We start from the raw sequence: 15,567 nt of genomic DNA, 5'->3' as shown, positions 1-15,567 counted from the left end.
GCCATGCATTGAACAGTGTGGGAATGAAAGGCTTCTTAACTCACAGAGGCCACAAGCAGTAAGAAAAGGTAAACCACAAGCTTAAGTGTAAAACTCCCAAACAGGCACCTTCTTAGGAGGCACAGGGACCCTTTGGTGCTCACTGTTATACAAAAGCAAATCACCTCCTAGATGCCTAGAGCCCCAGACAGAGGGCTGAGGGTGGGGAGGGACAGGGACACAGGGGCCGTGAGCCCACTCGGAGCGAGCAGAACAGCAAACTCTAAGCCCCAGTTTCCTTCTTTCGGGCAGGACTTCTACATTTCAACGTGCACACCAGTCATCCGGGGATCTGGTTAAAATGCAGATTCTGGTCCAGGAGGTCTGGGGTGGGCCCGAGCGTCTGCATTTCCAATGAGCTCCCAGGTGACGCTGGTGCTACAGCTTCGGGGACCACAGCGAGCAGCAAGGCTCTGGGAAACGGCCTCCATTCTTTCCTTCTATCTATGTGCGTATGCATTTACACACACTCTCTGCTACCAGTAACAAAGAAACAGGACACAGAAACAGAAATCTGTTACATGTAGGGGAAAGCACACTTGGGAAATTACAGAATATGTTTACTTACAGGTGACTCTGGGTTTATCCTTGATACCACAAGAGGCATCTTTTGATCCACTCCTCCCTGTAAACATGTAGATTAAAAAACGACTTGAGTCGTTTACAGCAACAAAGACATGCAGATATCTCTGACACAAGGGAGGGCTCAAACTTCCCTTGAACTTATTCTAATCGCAGGCGTTGGCACCTTTCGGAATGACAAGGTTCCTGGGTCCCTGGGTCTAGTGGGCCAACCAGAAAGAAGGCTGCTCAGAAGCCTCCCACTGCTATCCCCACCTTCCACAGACCAAAGATGCACTTGGAGGAAGTAGCCTCCTTTCAAAAAATGCAAACATCCCCTGGAGAAGGACTCCAGAAGCACAGCCCCTAACTGCTGATGGACAGGGGGTTTTCAGTGGAGGAGAGGAGCTGTAGAAAGGTCCCATGTCGTGAGGGCTTTTGACCTCTGAGAACAGGCTGTCAGCAGGGCTGCGGGTATTGGAAAGGAGTGCGTGATGGCAGCTGCGGGGTGGGCAGCAAAGACCACCTGCCCTCACTTTGCTCTAGAGTAAACCTTTTCTGTACAGGGCCAGATATTACCTATCTTGGCTTTGTGGGACAGAGGGCTCTGTCGTAACTTCTCCACTCTGCCACCGTAGTGCCAAAGGAGCCACAAACCATTTGTAAATGAATGAGGTGTCTGCGTTCCAATAAAACTTTATTTATAAAAACAGATGGGATTTGGCCTGCAGGCCATAGCTTGCAGAGCCTGCCTAGAGGGAGGCAGAGGAGGGTGATGGCCCTGCACTTGAACCACTGTTCTCTCTTAGCAATGCTGAGGGGTTCCCATCTCTCTGAGCCTTAGTGTGCATCTATAAAATGGGTTTTAAGGGCTTCCCTGGTGGCGCAGTGGTTGAGTGTCTGCCTGCCGATGCAGGGGACGCGGGTTCGTGCCCCGGTCCGGGAAGATCCCACATGCCATGGAGCGGCTGGGCCCGTGAGCCATGGCCGCTGAGCCCGTGCGTCCGGAGCCTGTGCTCCGCAACGGGAGAGGCCACAGCAGTGAGAGGCCCGCGTACCGCAAAAAAAAATAAATGGGTTTTAAAATTCCAATTTCACCACTTAATAGAACTCAATAAGGTGATATAAATAAGTACACAGAGCAGGCACTCGGTATGAGGCAGCTACTATGGCCACAAAAAAAAAGCTCCCAATTCTGAACTCCGAGCCAATTTCCTTAATGCAGCCTTGGGTACGTGGCACTTTTCTAATGGAAGTTAAAAAGTCATCTAAAGACTGCTTCAGAGCATCAAATGTCCTTATAAATTACACACAACATACCTTTAGATTAAATCCAAATTTTCCATCTTCATCTGGTGTGATGCGGATCAAGACTAAGTAGCCGTCACCATCATTCTGGAGAACGTCAGAAAATCATCAGTTATATCTCACTTCTTTCTCCAGTGGTTGGTGATATGCTATTTTCTTTGAGTCATAACCACCTAATCGCCCGTAAGGCAGCCCTGCACGGGAGGCCTGGCTGGGTCGGCTGCCACTTCAGCCGCAGCACCTGGGGTCACGCACCTTGTCACAGTAGTACTGGCTGGAGTCCTCGGTGGAGCCCCCTTTGGTCACCCTGTGGAAGTCCTCTAAGAACTGCTGATCGACGCCATCTGGGGAACAGGAGCCTGGAGCATTTGAAGATGGAGACACAGAACTGGATGACTTCTGGGTCAGGCAGCTTTGTGCTGGGTTGTTCTCGGATATACTCCTTCATCGTGGGGAAGGAGGAGATATTTTAATAACTGGATTAATATTTTATCAGAGCAAACATTACTGACTGTTGGGGCCTGGCATCTCGCGGCTGTCACCAATCCTTGGAACCTTAGAAGAGCTCCAAAGGTCAAGCCCAGGGCTCAGGCACATCCAGAGTCCACTGGCTGCCCATGTCCCCAGCTGACCTAAAGATCATCGCCTTTAGTTTTGGGGAAAAGGGGAAGGAGGGCAGGGTAGTACCAGGAACTGCTGAAAACTCAGCTGCTTTGGAAGGGTGATAGGGAAATATGCCCAGCTACTCTGGTGCTTAATTATTGAAGCTCACCCAGATGCACGCGTCTCCAACCCTTTTGAAAGCTTTTCCCTTCCATCTCACTCCCACTCACAGCTCTGCTTCACAGGACAGTTCGCTACCCAAAGGAAATGGGACTAACGTGGCATATTCAGGACAATTTATATGAATCCTAGTTTACATTATTCACCTGTGACATCCATTAATGCCTCCACTGAGATTATACGTTTTATTTTTCTCTAATGTAAGTCCTTTTGTATCTTGGAGCTGCGCGGCCCAATATGGCAGTCACTAGTCACATGTGGCTATTTAAATTTAAGTAAATTAAGATTAGAAAGTTCCTCCGTTGTACCAGTCACATTTCAAAAATGCTCAACAGCCACACGTGGCTAGAGGCTCCTGCATTGGACAGCGCAGTTACAGGACATTTCCATCATCGCAGGAAATTCTACTGGATGGCGTTATCTTCGAGAATTACAGACTATTACAACTGAAAAGACCTCTGTGGTCATCTGGTTCAACTCCCATTTCACAGATGAAGAAACAGGTCAAGAGGCGCTGAGTGACTTGCCCAAGGTCACACAGCTTTCCCCTCACCTGACAGACAGAAGTCTGATGAACATGACTCCCCCAGCACCTCTCCCCTCTCCTCTCCTCACACCAGGTCTGCTCCTAAGACCCTCCTCTCTAACCTCTCAGGGCCACAGGGATGAACACGGTGGAGGACACGCAACTTCTTTGCATCATGCACACCCACACTAGACCCCTTCCAGAGCCACCGTCCTAGCAAAAGATGCCTTTAAAAGCCAACAGAGGCTTCCCTGGTGGCGCAGTGGTTGAGAGTCCGCCTGCCGATGCAGGGGACGCGGGTTCGTGCCCCGGTCTGGGAAGATCCCACATGCCGCGGAGCGGCTGGGCCCGTGAGCCATGGTCGCTGAGCCTGCACGCCCGGAGCCTGTGCTCCGCAACAGGAGAGGCCACGACAGTGAGAGGCCCGCGTACTGCAAAAAAAAAAAAAAAAAAAAAAGCCAACAGAATATGGGGTTGTCCTCATGTTCCACAGACTCCTCCATATTCTAATCTCATTCCAGGTTAGTGATGGGAAAGGTGAGCAAAGACAGACATTCAGTGAAACAAACAGACAAAAGACAGCTGCTGCTGCCTCTTTCTTTCAGGTCCTCATCCATGGAGTTTTCATTAATGTGGTGCTTCTGTTTCCTAGCAAGTTCAAATGAGCTTTACTTTAAATATAAAATCTGTATCACAGTCACACAAAATGATTCACAATCTCAATTCATTTGAATAAAAAAATTCAGTGACAGAGCAGTACAGAAGTAGAGCTATTTGCAAGAGAAGAGTTTGGCCTTAAGGTTTTCAAGTTGGATGGGAAGGCATTTCAGAGAGAGGATATTTTGTTATGTACTAGTGGTATGTTTTCAGACTGAAAATAAATGAGACTTTAACTTACTTAAAAGGAAGCTAAAAAAAAAAATTCTCCCGAAGTTGGGCAACTTATCTAAGTTTCGATGTTTATAAGAGCACCTCCTAGTGGCAGAAAGGGAAACGTGGAAGTTGCTAAACAAGATAAAGCCAAAGAGGTTTAGGAAAAGCCATTTCCAGCTCTAGGGGTGGACCTGAACCTTTACTGTGAAGCCGCAAATAGCATTTATACTTCAAACATTTGGAAGAATCTGGAGATGAGAGCGATGGAAAGGGTGATGACATTTAAACAGAAGGGCAAGGTGACAAAGCAGAAGACAACAGACTTTTCAGTAAACTGTACTGTATTTCTGTATTCATTATATTTAATTTCTAAATTCTGAATTTCGAATTACATTATATAGAATTTAGATGACATCTTATAAGGTTTTAAAGTATTTTTCTTTTTCAGTATAAAATGTAATGGTCTATCCCAAACAGCCCATAGTACTAAAAACAACATATTCAATGTCATTATGTGTCCAATCCTATTTTCTAAGTAGGGGTGGAGAGCTTACTCTTAGATGGTAATTTATTAAACATGACAGTATTTTTTTGGCTGATCAACCGTGTACAGACGTTCCCTGTAGGCTGCAGTAATGCTCCGCTCAGTGTGGAGGATGGACAGACAGATGGCGAGGAGGACATGTAATGACAGGAAGCAACAAGAAGGTGGCAGATGGACGCAGCACAGGGATGCCAGGAGTAAAGACGCCAAACCAAGTGGCCTTCCTCCCTACCAGGGCAGGACGTGAGGTGCAACCGAGGGGAGAGCCCAGTGGGTGAGGACGGAGAGAAGAGGGGAACCCCTGGGGTTTCAGTGGGTAACTGTGAAAGGGGCCAAGAAAGCGGTAGCAGGAGGGAGCTGAAGCGACTGATTTGCTCCTGAGGCCGGAAGGGAGACCGTCACTGCCGTCGGGGAGCCAGAGTGGCCGGGGAGGGACTGGCCACTCCAGCTCCCTGGGGTGAAAGGGGCAGAGACAGACAGACAGACAGACTGACCGGCAGACAAACGGGTGCTCGCCCTCAGAAGCCGACGCTTCAGAACTGTAAATGCGGTAGTCATCGGAAACAAAAGCCAGGACAGAGTTCATTTCTCTGAAGGGAAGCAAGGTTAGAGACAGTTAAAATGGCAGGATTTCCTGGGCGATGCTTTTTATACCATTCTTTTCTACACCCTAGAAAATGACAAAGGCCCCCGCGTCCCCTCCCCTCCCCGCACAAACCTGTTAGCCAAGCAAAGCTGTGCTCCCACTGAGGGTTTCACAGCTCTCACTGGGCGCCCGCAAGGAGGCACTAGCTATGGTGGTGATAGAATAGGGGCCATTCCACGTGGCATTTCTCTCTCGAGTCTATGAGCTTCTCGAGGTCAGGAGAGACCCTAGTCCTCTGCCTAGTCCTCTCCTGGTGTACTTAACACAAAGCCAGATATCTCACATGGATCCCGACATAAGGATCACCGAGTAATAGAAAGCATGTCTTCGTGGTATGGGTGTTACGACATGGAGACGTTCTTCAGGTGATACTCTTTTATCTCCGCGATACATGCCAAGGGCCCGAGATCAAAACTTCACTCAAGAAGTTGCGGAGGTGGCTGAGGGAATGTGGGTCAGAGATGCCGCTGTCTGAGCTCTACATCTCATCACTCATGGAATCAAGGGTCACGCACCTGTCCCCAGGCTGCCCACTCAGATGTTGCGATAACTTAAGGGCAAGAAAGCACCTGTTAAATTTCAGTCAATTCATGCTTGAACTCTTTGATGAGCATTTCTCATTGACACATAGCCTGCGGCAGCACCTACCATGGGGACCTGCTCACAGGAGACAGGTAACCGAAACTCGTTACAGTAAATCTGAGTCCTTGGCGTGCAGATTAGATGCTGTGTGATATGGGGACCTGCCGTGGAAGTGGCAGGGGGGGTAACTTGGGAGCTTGCTTGTACTTTAGCCAAGGGCCACATCCTGCTTCATGTGACCATCTCCCTGTTCACCTGTCCATCCATCAGAGCAGTCACGGAACATCACGAAGTGCCAGGCACCACGCCAGGTTTGGGGGAAGGAGAGGTGAACAGGGCTCTATCCCCGCCCTCAAAGAGCTCGCTGTCTAGTTTAAGATAGAAAAGGAATCAAATATTATCATCATGCTGTAATGGAGATGCTCAGATGTCTAGCATACAGTGGGAGGCCAGGAGAGGCTTCACAGAGGAGGGGGCGCTTGAGTCTGAAAGATAAACCAGTAGAAGTTTCAACAGGTAGCCAAGAGGGAAGAAGAAAGTGTTGGGTGGGCCAAAAAGTTCCTTTGGGATTTTCCATAAGATCTTATGGAAGAGCCCGAACAAACTTTTTGGCCAGCCCTACATTTTAGGCAAAACTCTAATATAAAAAAAAACTTCAGTGGTATTTGCAGAGGCATGAAATTTTGAAAAAGCACAGAAAAGGCATTTAAGCGGGGGAGTGACATGCTTGGGCATAAATTTCAGGAAAATGAGCCTGTTACCCTTGTTAAGGATGGTCTGGAAGGAGGAGAGACTAGAGACAGGAGGACACTTAGGGCACTATTGCAACTGTTCCTTCGAGAGACGATGGCGGCTACACAGGGGCAGTGCGGGGTGGACGGCGGAGGGGTCGAGGTCAAGGGATGTTCACGAGGGAGAATCAACAGGTGAGAAACTAGATGACGCAGGCGGAAGAGAAGGAGTTGTCGAGGATGCCTGAAGTTCCCATCGGTGCCCACTGGGTGGTTCTGAAATGTGGCCCCACTCACCAAGACAGGAGGAGCCACAGGCTGGACAGAAGATGATGAGCTGAGATCAGGCCAGGCTGGGTTTAAGGTATTCATCAGCTGTCCACACGTTAAGTGGCCCAAGACCAAGTGAAGTGCAGGCAAGGTGCAGGGCAAGTGGACACAAAACTCCTAATGAAACCCTGTTGCTGGCTGGTCTCCTGTGGGGAGACACAGCTTGGACAACTGGGTTGTCCAACTAGAGAACAGGCTGCCACACGGCAGGAGAGCTGCCCATCACCGGCAGGGTGACCAGGTGACAGGGCAGAGGGAATTCCTACACTGGTGATGCAGCTGAAGAAGGGGATTCCCAAAGTTCCTTCCAATGCAGAGAAGCTATTTAAAAACATTTTTTAAAAATAGTGGTGAAATACGCATAATATAAAATTTACCATCTTAACCATTTTCAAGTTTACAGTTCAGTAGCATTTAAGTATATTCACATTGCTGTGTGTACAGAAGTTTGGAAATAAAAGCCGACAGCTGTCCCCTGTCCTTGGAACAAGGCAGGCTCTAAAGAAGGAAGTAAGCAAATAGCAAAGGCACCACAATGGCACCAAGCCCCATTCACTGAGGAGTTCTTCAAACACAACCCTCATCTGCCCTCAAATTTGTTTTCCTCCAGCTTCTGCTCTGCAAAGTCATTTTTTTCCTTTGGGAAACACCCCCTCCCATTTTCCTGGGTGGTGGGTTGTTTTTGTTTTTGGAAACTTCCTTCTCTGCAGATCTCGGCCTTGGCCCTGAAGCAAGGAAAGGAACATAGAATGTCTGCGAGAGTAACAAGAGGACAGCCTACTCGGGCATAAAGCAAACTGCCAAGGATTCGTAACTAACCATAAACTTTGCTGCGCTGCTATAAATACGGAACAAACCAAGGTGACTTATCCACTAGGATGATGTCCAGAGTCTGAACTGCACCACTAAGGTTTAGAGCCAAAGTCGAACTGCTCTGTTTCTTCCTTTCTCTCTTTCTTCCTCTTGTTTACATGGGTACAGAACATTACACTTCATTCTTCTTTCTAAAAGGAACTCTCCTTGCTGTCTGTGATGTTATTCATCTGATTTCTGACAGGATACTTCCTTTTGCCTCTTAACACACTAATGTGTTGTATAAAGCACGTCCAATGTTTCTTAAACATTTTGAAAATACTGTAGCCCACCCTGGGTATCTGTGGATACAACCAAGCACAGATCGAATTAAATCCGGGGATACGAAGGGCCAACCATACTTAGCCATTTTACATGAGAGACTTGAGCATCCATGGATTCTGGTATCTGTGAGGGTCCTAGAACCAATCCCCCTCGGGTACCGAGGGATGACTGTGCTCACTGAAGACACCACCGCAGTTTTTTCTCCAGGTACAGACCAACCTTCCCTTCTTGCCTTGGGCAATGGAGGGCCACCAAACTCTCAGGGAGGCCAGCTGCCTCTGAAAACCCAGCAGAAGGTGGCTTCCTGCCAGCGGGAAGGGGTCCCCTACTTAAGTGAGGTGCTAGGGGCTGAACTTTTTCAACTGTTCGCCCCACTTGCAAAGCACAGCCGCTAACTCGATTCTGTGAGCCATCTACTGTTGGCTCACCTGGCAAAGACATGGCAAGGAAGGCTGCGTTTGCATCACCATTATTTGCTACTTTTAACATTTCACTGCAAAATAAAAAGTGCCCCAGGATGATACATCTTTTTATGTCTCACGGAGGAGTTTCAGGAAGAACCGATGTGCAACGCCTAGGGGTGAGTAGGGCTAGAAATTCCTTAAATCGAACCGGGCTTGAGGAAGTGAATTCTCAGCTGAGTTTTAATAAACTTAAATAGCCATCTGTGTGTGGCTGTATTGGCCTGTGAAGCTCTCGATGCTCTAGTTCCATGGTGGGGAAGGAAGATAGAATTATAGACCACAGAAGGAAGATCTGACCTAGGACCTGTAATCAGGCTTCTCAGAACCCGCATTTGCCCAAACTCTGTTCTCCTTTCACCAAAGTGACAGAGCCCCACAGTGTGACGATGAAGGCTGATAGTGTGCTATTTGCCCAGCTGGCCTGGAGGTCCCTGAAAGCAAAGGCTTGTCTAATTCACCTTCACATTCCCTCAATGAGCAGCAAAGGGTGTACAAAGTGTGTTGCAGGACTCGGCAATGAGCGTAGCCCTTTAAGACGTCCATATACCACTGGACAGAATTCATCTCTCCTCCAGCCAGCACCTGGAAATGTACTGTATCTGTGCTGTCCAATATGGTAGCCACTACTTATGTGGTTCTTTAGCACTTGAGATGAGGCTTGCGTGACTGAGGCACTGAACCTAAATTTTATTTTATTTTAAATAATTTCGATCTGAATAGCCACACATGACTAGTGGCTACTGCACTGGACAGGGAAGGTCCAGAAGCTCCACAATTCCACGATGGATTTGCAAACCACAGCAGGAGGACCTGACACGAAGGGTGTGACTGGGCATCCCAGAGCCCTCGGTCAGTTCCCTAAACCCTCCTTCTCCTTTTACCAAAGCAACACAGCCCCTGACAGACTCAAACTGGCTCAAGTCATGCATGTCTGCACTCCTGCCCTTGTAGACCTAGAACTGCAAAACCAGTGTCACGCAAAGGAACTTACACCCTTCCACTCTAACCTCAGCGAGGCTGCAAGTTGGAGCAAGAGATAGTGATCGTTTCAACAAAAGCATCATCCAAGCTCAGGTCACAAGGAAATAATGACCAGAGGATTATTTAAGCAGAGGTGTTAAGAACACAGAAGCTGGAAACTATGTTTGCTGTGGTCAGGGACAGCAGAGAAGTAGCAACTTCACACTTAAGTGTGAAGTGAGATCTGTGATTCACCTGTGACGCCTACAGTACAATCGGGATGCGTTTAATGCTTTAATCCTAGTAGCTAGAGTGGTAAAAATTTACAGATTAACTGAAGTGCCTTCTTGCTAATCCTTTGCTATTAGGGGAAGCATTATATGTTTCTATATTTTGGGCACAGCATGGGACTTAACTGAATGGATACTCAATGGCCATGGTTGACTTCCTAATAGATGATCCATTCCTATAATACTTTATGTCATTTAATTTACGATCTATGTCTTGTCCACTTCAAAATAATGGTTTGAGATCGCTTACTCTAAAATGTGCAGATATGGTAGAACAGTGAATTCATTAAAACAAGAGAAAAAATAAGACCCATTAATAAAGCAAGGAAGGAAGAGTAGGGACTAGATCAGAAACCTGAGCTATGGGAAGCTAATGCAATTGAGCCCGACATGCAGCTCTGAGCTCCCTGGTAATCAAGTCAAACCGGGAACTACTGAATTAGATATTATCTTACTGAATAATAAAAGGACTCAAGCCAGTATTTTAGGAGAGACATATTTTCTCCTGACCTTGAAATGTGAAGGGCGTTTGTCACATTAAAAAAGGAAAGTGGGGACATAAAAGAATTTGATGCACACTGTCCTTGACAAAAATTTAACAAAGAAAATCAGAGATGTTCTCCGAATGTTTTTTCTTTACACTGACTATTCATTAAAAACAAAAAGAACAAAAACCCGAGGACATAATGTGGTTCTGAGAAGGCTTTCTGTGGACAGCTAGAAAATAAGCACATCTCCAGTGACGGGGAATCCTGCAGTGGTCAAACTCTGACAATCGAGAGAAATACTACTATAGTTGACATGTCTACAACCTCTGGAGTATGAAATGGCTTAAACTGGGCTTTGGTCGTGAACTGGCGAGAACACTATTCAGGAGAGCTAACAAGCGTGTGGACAGTATGTCACTGCTGTTGACAAAAAGCAGGGCAAGCTCTTGACCCCAGGCACACAGCCTGTCTTCCTGCCGGGGAAGGGAGAGCGTGATGATGTTCTTGGCCTGGCAGACAGCACCCCGGGGAGCTGGCTGCAGGCTCCAGCCCTTGCCTCCTTTTAAATGGCCATCGGGCCTGAGCAAATTCCTCAACAGCTCAAACAAGCAGACACAAAGAAAGAGAGGAACACAAGTTTCTTACTCTCGGTGTGGGCTTCGGTTCTGAGAAATCTCAGAATCGCTGTCTTTAGGGGACGTGGAGCCCTTGTAGGTGTAAAACACATCTTCAGTTTCAGTGATGTACGTCATTTCGTTCACAAGGTTGTCTGCGGAAGAATGTCGTGGCTTTCGGATTTCGTGCCGGAGTCGAGGACTTCGCCTGGTGGGGAAAGGTTCAGTGTGAAGTGCTGAAAGCAGATTCTACTTAGGAATTTTATCAGACACCAGTGATCTAACTTTGTGCTCTGACCTTTCAAAGGATGCCTTTGCTGATGCTGTTGGAACTTAAGAGCCAGTTAACCCATTACTACACTAGAATCTACCAAGGGCCACGTGGTCCCAGATATTCTTAGCCCAGCGGTTCAGCTCCTCAGCTTTATAAACAGGGCAGATGAGACTGGTTTTTGCTCTCTGGGAAGTTATTGAGTGTTGATTTAGGGGGAGTTATTCTTCCAGGAGGACTCAAGCTCGCAATGTGTAAACAAGCTTTATTGACTGCTCATCAGACAATTTTTCTGATTCATTTGTATGGTATAAGTAAGGGTTTAGAAGCTAAAGTAAGTTTTTCGGCAGACTTATTTCAACTACATCCCCTCGTGCGAATCTCACTTGATCCAAGAAGAAATGTTTGCTTTTTAAAATGTATCTCTTATGGGGCTTCTCTGGTGGCGCAGTGGTTGAGAGTCTGCCTGCCGATGCAGGGAACACGGGTTCGTGCCCCAGTCCGGGAAGATCCCACATGCCGTGGAGCGGCTGAGCCCGTGAGCCATGGCTGCTGAGCCTGCGCGTCCAGAGCCTGTGCTCCGCAACGGGAGAGGCCACAACAGTGAGCGGCCCATGTACCGCAAAAAAAAAAAAAAATATATATATATATCTTATGTGGTATTAGATGGGCATAGCCCCAGCACCGCCCTGTCCCTCCAATAGCAGCAGTAGCTGTGTGACATGAGGCAAGTCACACCACCTCTCTGAGCCTCAGTTGTACCTACCTGGCTCCTGAAAATGAATCAAATGAAGCAATGTCCCCAGGATGCCTGGGGTGACACCTGGGGCAGCACCTGGGCATCGGCTCCTGCAGTGGGTGATCCCAGGCTGCTGAGCTTTCTAAATTTCATTTTCCCTGTTTTTCCATCTTCCGCTTCTTTGTTAGCCATTTCTCCTTGGGACTGTCAGAGCCTCCACTATTTGCAGTCCCCCTGGGCCCCGATAATCAATAACACTGTGTCCAAAGCAGAGTGGAAAGGTCTGTGATTCCTCAGAAGAGGACCTATAAATAGCAGTAAGAGCTACAGTCCACTGGCGTGGCAACGTCACCTCCAGCTGCTCTCCTGGACGCTGTCCTGGCCTCTGTTCTGGGGCCCTGGCACTGCTGCCTAAGAGACTTTCAGACAAATTAAGCTGCCACGTTATAGCATAAATTTACTACTGTAGGATGAGCGCCTAAATCTAGGAAACCGAGAACCAATCTATTCAGTCATGTTATGATTTCCAACACTAAACACCATCACCATCCCTGCCCAGAGCATCAGGCCCCAGTGGAGGGCCCTTACCCAGCGGCCCTGCACAACAGCTCCTTTTTTGGCCTGCATGTTAGAATGCCCCTTAGTCCTGGCAGCTCACTCTTTGAGAATTTACAGGTGCACCCTATCATGCAATGAACAGAAAGCCATACCCTTATTTCAGGGTGGGGCTGGGGCAATGTTCCTGGCTTGGTTTCCCCTTCTGATGATGCCTGGCTCTTTTGAAGGCATTCACAAAATGGCCTGATGTCTTTGAGGAACATTATAATAAAATAACAACAAAAACAACAATAATAATTCTACCTGATCCTTTTTGTATAGCTTACAAAGCACTTGTACATTATGTCATTCAATCCCTTTACAGATGGAAAGACTGAGACCAGAGAGGTAAACAAACTTGTTAACGAACAGGGGAGTCAAAATCTGAGTCCGGGTCTTCCAGTTACAAACCCAGTGCCCTTCCCACTTTGCCAAATTGCCACTTCCTTTTTTTTTTTTTTTTTTTTTTTTTTTGCGGTACGTGGGCCTCTCACTGTTGTGGCCTCTCCTGTTGAGGAGCACAGGCTCTGGACGCGCAGGCTCAGCGGCCATGACTCACGGGTCCAGCCGCTCCACGGCATGTGGGATCTTCCCGGACCGGGGCACGAACCCGTGTCCCCTGCATCGGCAGGCGGACTCTCAACCACTGCACCACAAGGGAAGCCCTGCCACTTCCTTCTTTTTAAGCTGAGTCCATCATCTTAAAAGTTGGCAGGCTACTTTCCTATGTGCATTTGCTACTGTTGCTGAGGGTCACACCTCCTTACATCAGTTGTATTACATACCTTTACTATATTTTCTCAAAGTTTATGTTGTTTGACATTAATGGGAAATGTGAGATTAAATAAAGTTAAACATGCTTCTTTATCACAGGACTTCTCAAAACCTGAATATGCTAATTTCAAGAGCAGCATTTCAGTAAGCTGCAGTGCTCAAATTTATTTAGACCAAATAACTTTTAAAAAAAGAACATCCCAGCGTCATACACTAAAGAAAATGTTTAGCTAGACTTGTGCATTTCACAAAAATAGTTACTTCTGCAACAAACATGCAAATGTAAACTCTGACCATAGGCCACCTGTAGTTATGTTTTTATTTTTATTGAGTTTTTAAAAGAAGTAAAGTGTTTACTGGTAGGTAATACCAAAAAAGGAAGACATACCAGTTGGGAGTAATAGGAGGAGACCGAGACGGTAGACTCTTGGTTTCTAAATGTTCCACTGATAAAGATCTCTGCATGGCCGGGTTCCAGACCATCCCTCCAATCACTTTTTTGCAATACTGGTTATTTACAGACCTGAAAAACCAGATGTAGGTTGACTTTCTACACTGACATATTCAACGAGAAAGAAGTGACAGCGTAAGTGAAACATGTCTACACACACTCCCTCCCTGACGGATGACTGGTGAACACCTTGATGACCCCAGCAGAGGTTACCAGGAGTGGAGGTACACGGGTCAGAAGGGATTCCTTTCTGTCCTAGCTTTTCCTTATGTGATTTCTTCTCTTCGGGTGAAAAAATATTTTCTTGCCCTTATTATTTCAAGCAACAAAACTGCTTTCAGAATATAACCAAGCCTTACCAGATAGAAGGAATTTCAGGATTAACATTGAAATACAGTTCAAGTAACTTCAAGGAATGCTCACTTTACTCACACTGGCATGAGTACAAACATTAACCATGCTTCCCAGTGTTCTCTGTCATCCTAGCTGGCAGAGACCGTCACTGTAAATCACTCAGAACTCTTTAAGAGCAGACCTGAGAAAATATGCTTAGACAGCAGAGTTTCAGGCCATGTTCTCTGAATGTGCCACCCTGATTCGGTTCCTTTCAAATTTTATTTATACCTAGAGAATTTAAATCTCAGCTCTCTAGACCCTTCAGAGAATGAATTATTTGAGAGGATGGAGTTTGAAGCCAGTTTTGGGGAAACTCAGTTCTGGCATTTCTAAATTTTAAACAATGTTTTAATGTCTCATTAAAACATTCCACGCAATTCCTTGCAGCCTAAAACCATCAACCCAACAGAAAAACAGGACAGAAAAACCACAAGAACATAGGTAATGCGAAGCACACCCTCTAGAATATCAATGTACTAATTTTCAATGAGAAGTACGGTTGTCACCCTGATCAAAATGCTCACAGAAGCATCACCACGAGAATCTACATCAGAAACCAAATTACCGTTGATTGAGAGCACATCATCGGAATGAGGGGAGCAAGCTGGTTGATTCAAAGGTTTAATGTAGCAGCTCCCCAAAGTATGCGTCACAGGTTACTAATAGGTACTCTTTGGAAAAAGAAGTGATCCACTGTCCCATAAGCTTGGAAAATACCGAATAAGTTTCAGAGGGCCCAATATGCAAATGTATAGCGGTATCTCTAGGGGTTGGGCAAATCACGTAACCTAAGCCTCAGTTTCTCCATCTATGAAATGGAGAGAATGAGGGATGAGATTTGCCAGTATGCTGAAGCTGGTATTGGTGGTCAAGAACTGCTGACCTGTGGCCACTGAGCCACCCACTATGTCCCAAGTGACCCCTAGTGGCAGATTAAAAATGGCTGCAAGTTCTCTGACTCTTGAACCCAGGCTGGCCTGTGACTGCTTTGACCAAGAGTAGCTGTGCCAGGTATGGGCCTAGCCTTTAAGATGACCGGCCACCTCTGCCTTAGGCTCTTGCAGTCCTGAGCCTCTGTGTAAGAAATCCAACTACCCTGTGAGAGGCTCTGAGAACACACAGAGAGGGTGGGGGTCTAGATGAGTCCAGCCTTCTGATCATTCCATCAAAGGCACCCGGTGTGGGAGAGAAGTGGTCCCGGACCCTCAGCCCAGCCCGGCCACCAGCTGCATCTCACTGAGAAACCCTAGTCTACATTCTGCACGGAGAGGAAGGATCATCTGGCCACACCCTTCCCGAATGCCTGACCCACAAGATCTTGAGATATAATATAATGGTTACTGCTTTAAGCCACCAAAACAGGGGTGGTTTTTTCTGCCACAATGGAGAAACAAACAAACAAAAAATCTTCCGTGTTGTTTGCATTTTACAGATGAAGAAATTGCTATGAAGCAAATTAAATT

The 15,567-nt window shown here is 46.9% G+C and overlaps 1 protein-coding gene across 8 annotated transcripts in view; it reads right to left on the bottom strand.

The window, feature by feature from the left end:
- Positions 1 to 15,567, bottom strand: part of PTPN3 (protein tyrosine phosphatase non-receptor type 3) — a 110,712-nt gene that overhangs the window by 30,728 nt on the left and 64,417 nt on the right. For 4 of the 8 annotated variants that reach the window (XM_032635745.1, XM_032635751.1, XM_032635746.1 and 1 more), the window contains 6 exons: positions 13,646 to 13,780; positions 10,908 to 11,084; positions 5,129 to 5,224; positions 2,164 to 2,350; positions 1,921 to 1,995; positions 608 to 664 (listed from right to left, as the gene is read on the bottom strand). In XM_032635745.1, coding sequence (XP_032491636.1) covers positions 608 to 664; positions 1,921 to 1,995; positions 2,164 to 2,350; positions 5,129 to 5,224; positions 10,908 to 11,084; positions 13,646 to 13,780 — 727 coding nt within the window. The remainder of the gene's footprint in view (positions 1 to 607; positions 665 to 1,920; positions 1,996 to 2,163; positions 2,351 to 5,128; positions 5,225 to 10,907; positions 11,085 to 13,645; positions 13,781 to 15,567) is intronic. The other 4 variants (XM_032635747.1, XM_032635744.1, XM_032635749.1 and 1 more) reach the window with 1 other exon arrangement.

Source organism: Phocoena sinus, chromosome 6 (assembly GCF_008692025.1).
Source record: "Phocoena sinus isolate mPhoSin1 chromosome 6, mPhoSin1.pri, whole genome shotgun sequence".
In the NCBI taxonomy this organism is placed as follows: domain Eukaryota; kingdom Metazoa; phylum Chordata; class Mammalia; order Artiodactyla; family Phocoenidae; genus Phocoena; species Phocoena sinus.
Note: the sequence above shows the minus strand (reverse complement) of the source record. Positions and strands in the feature narration are given on the sequence as shown.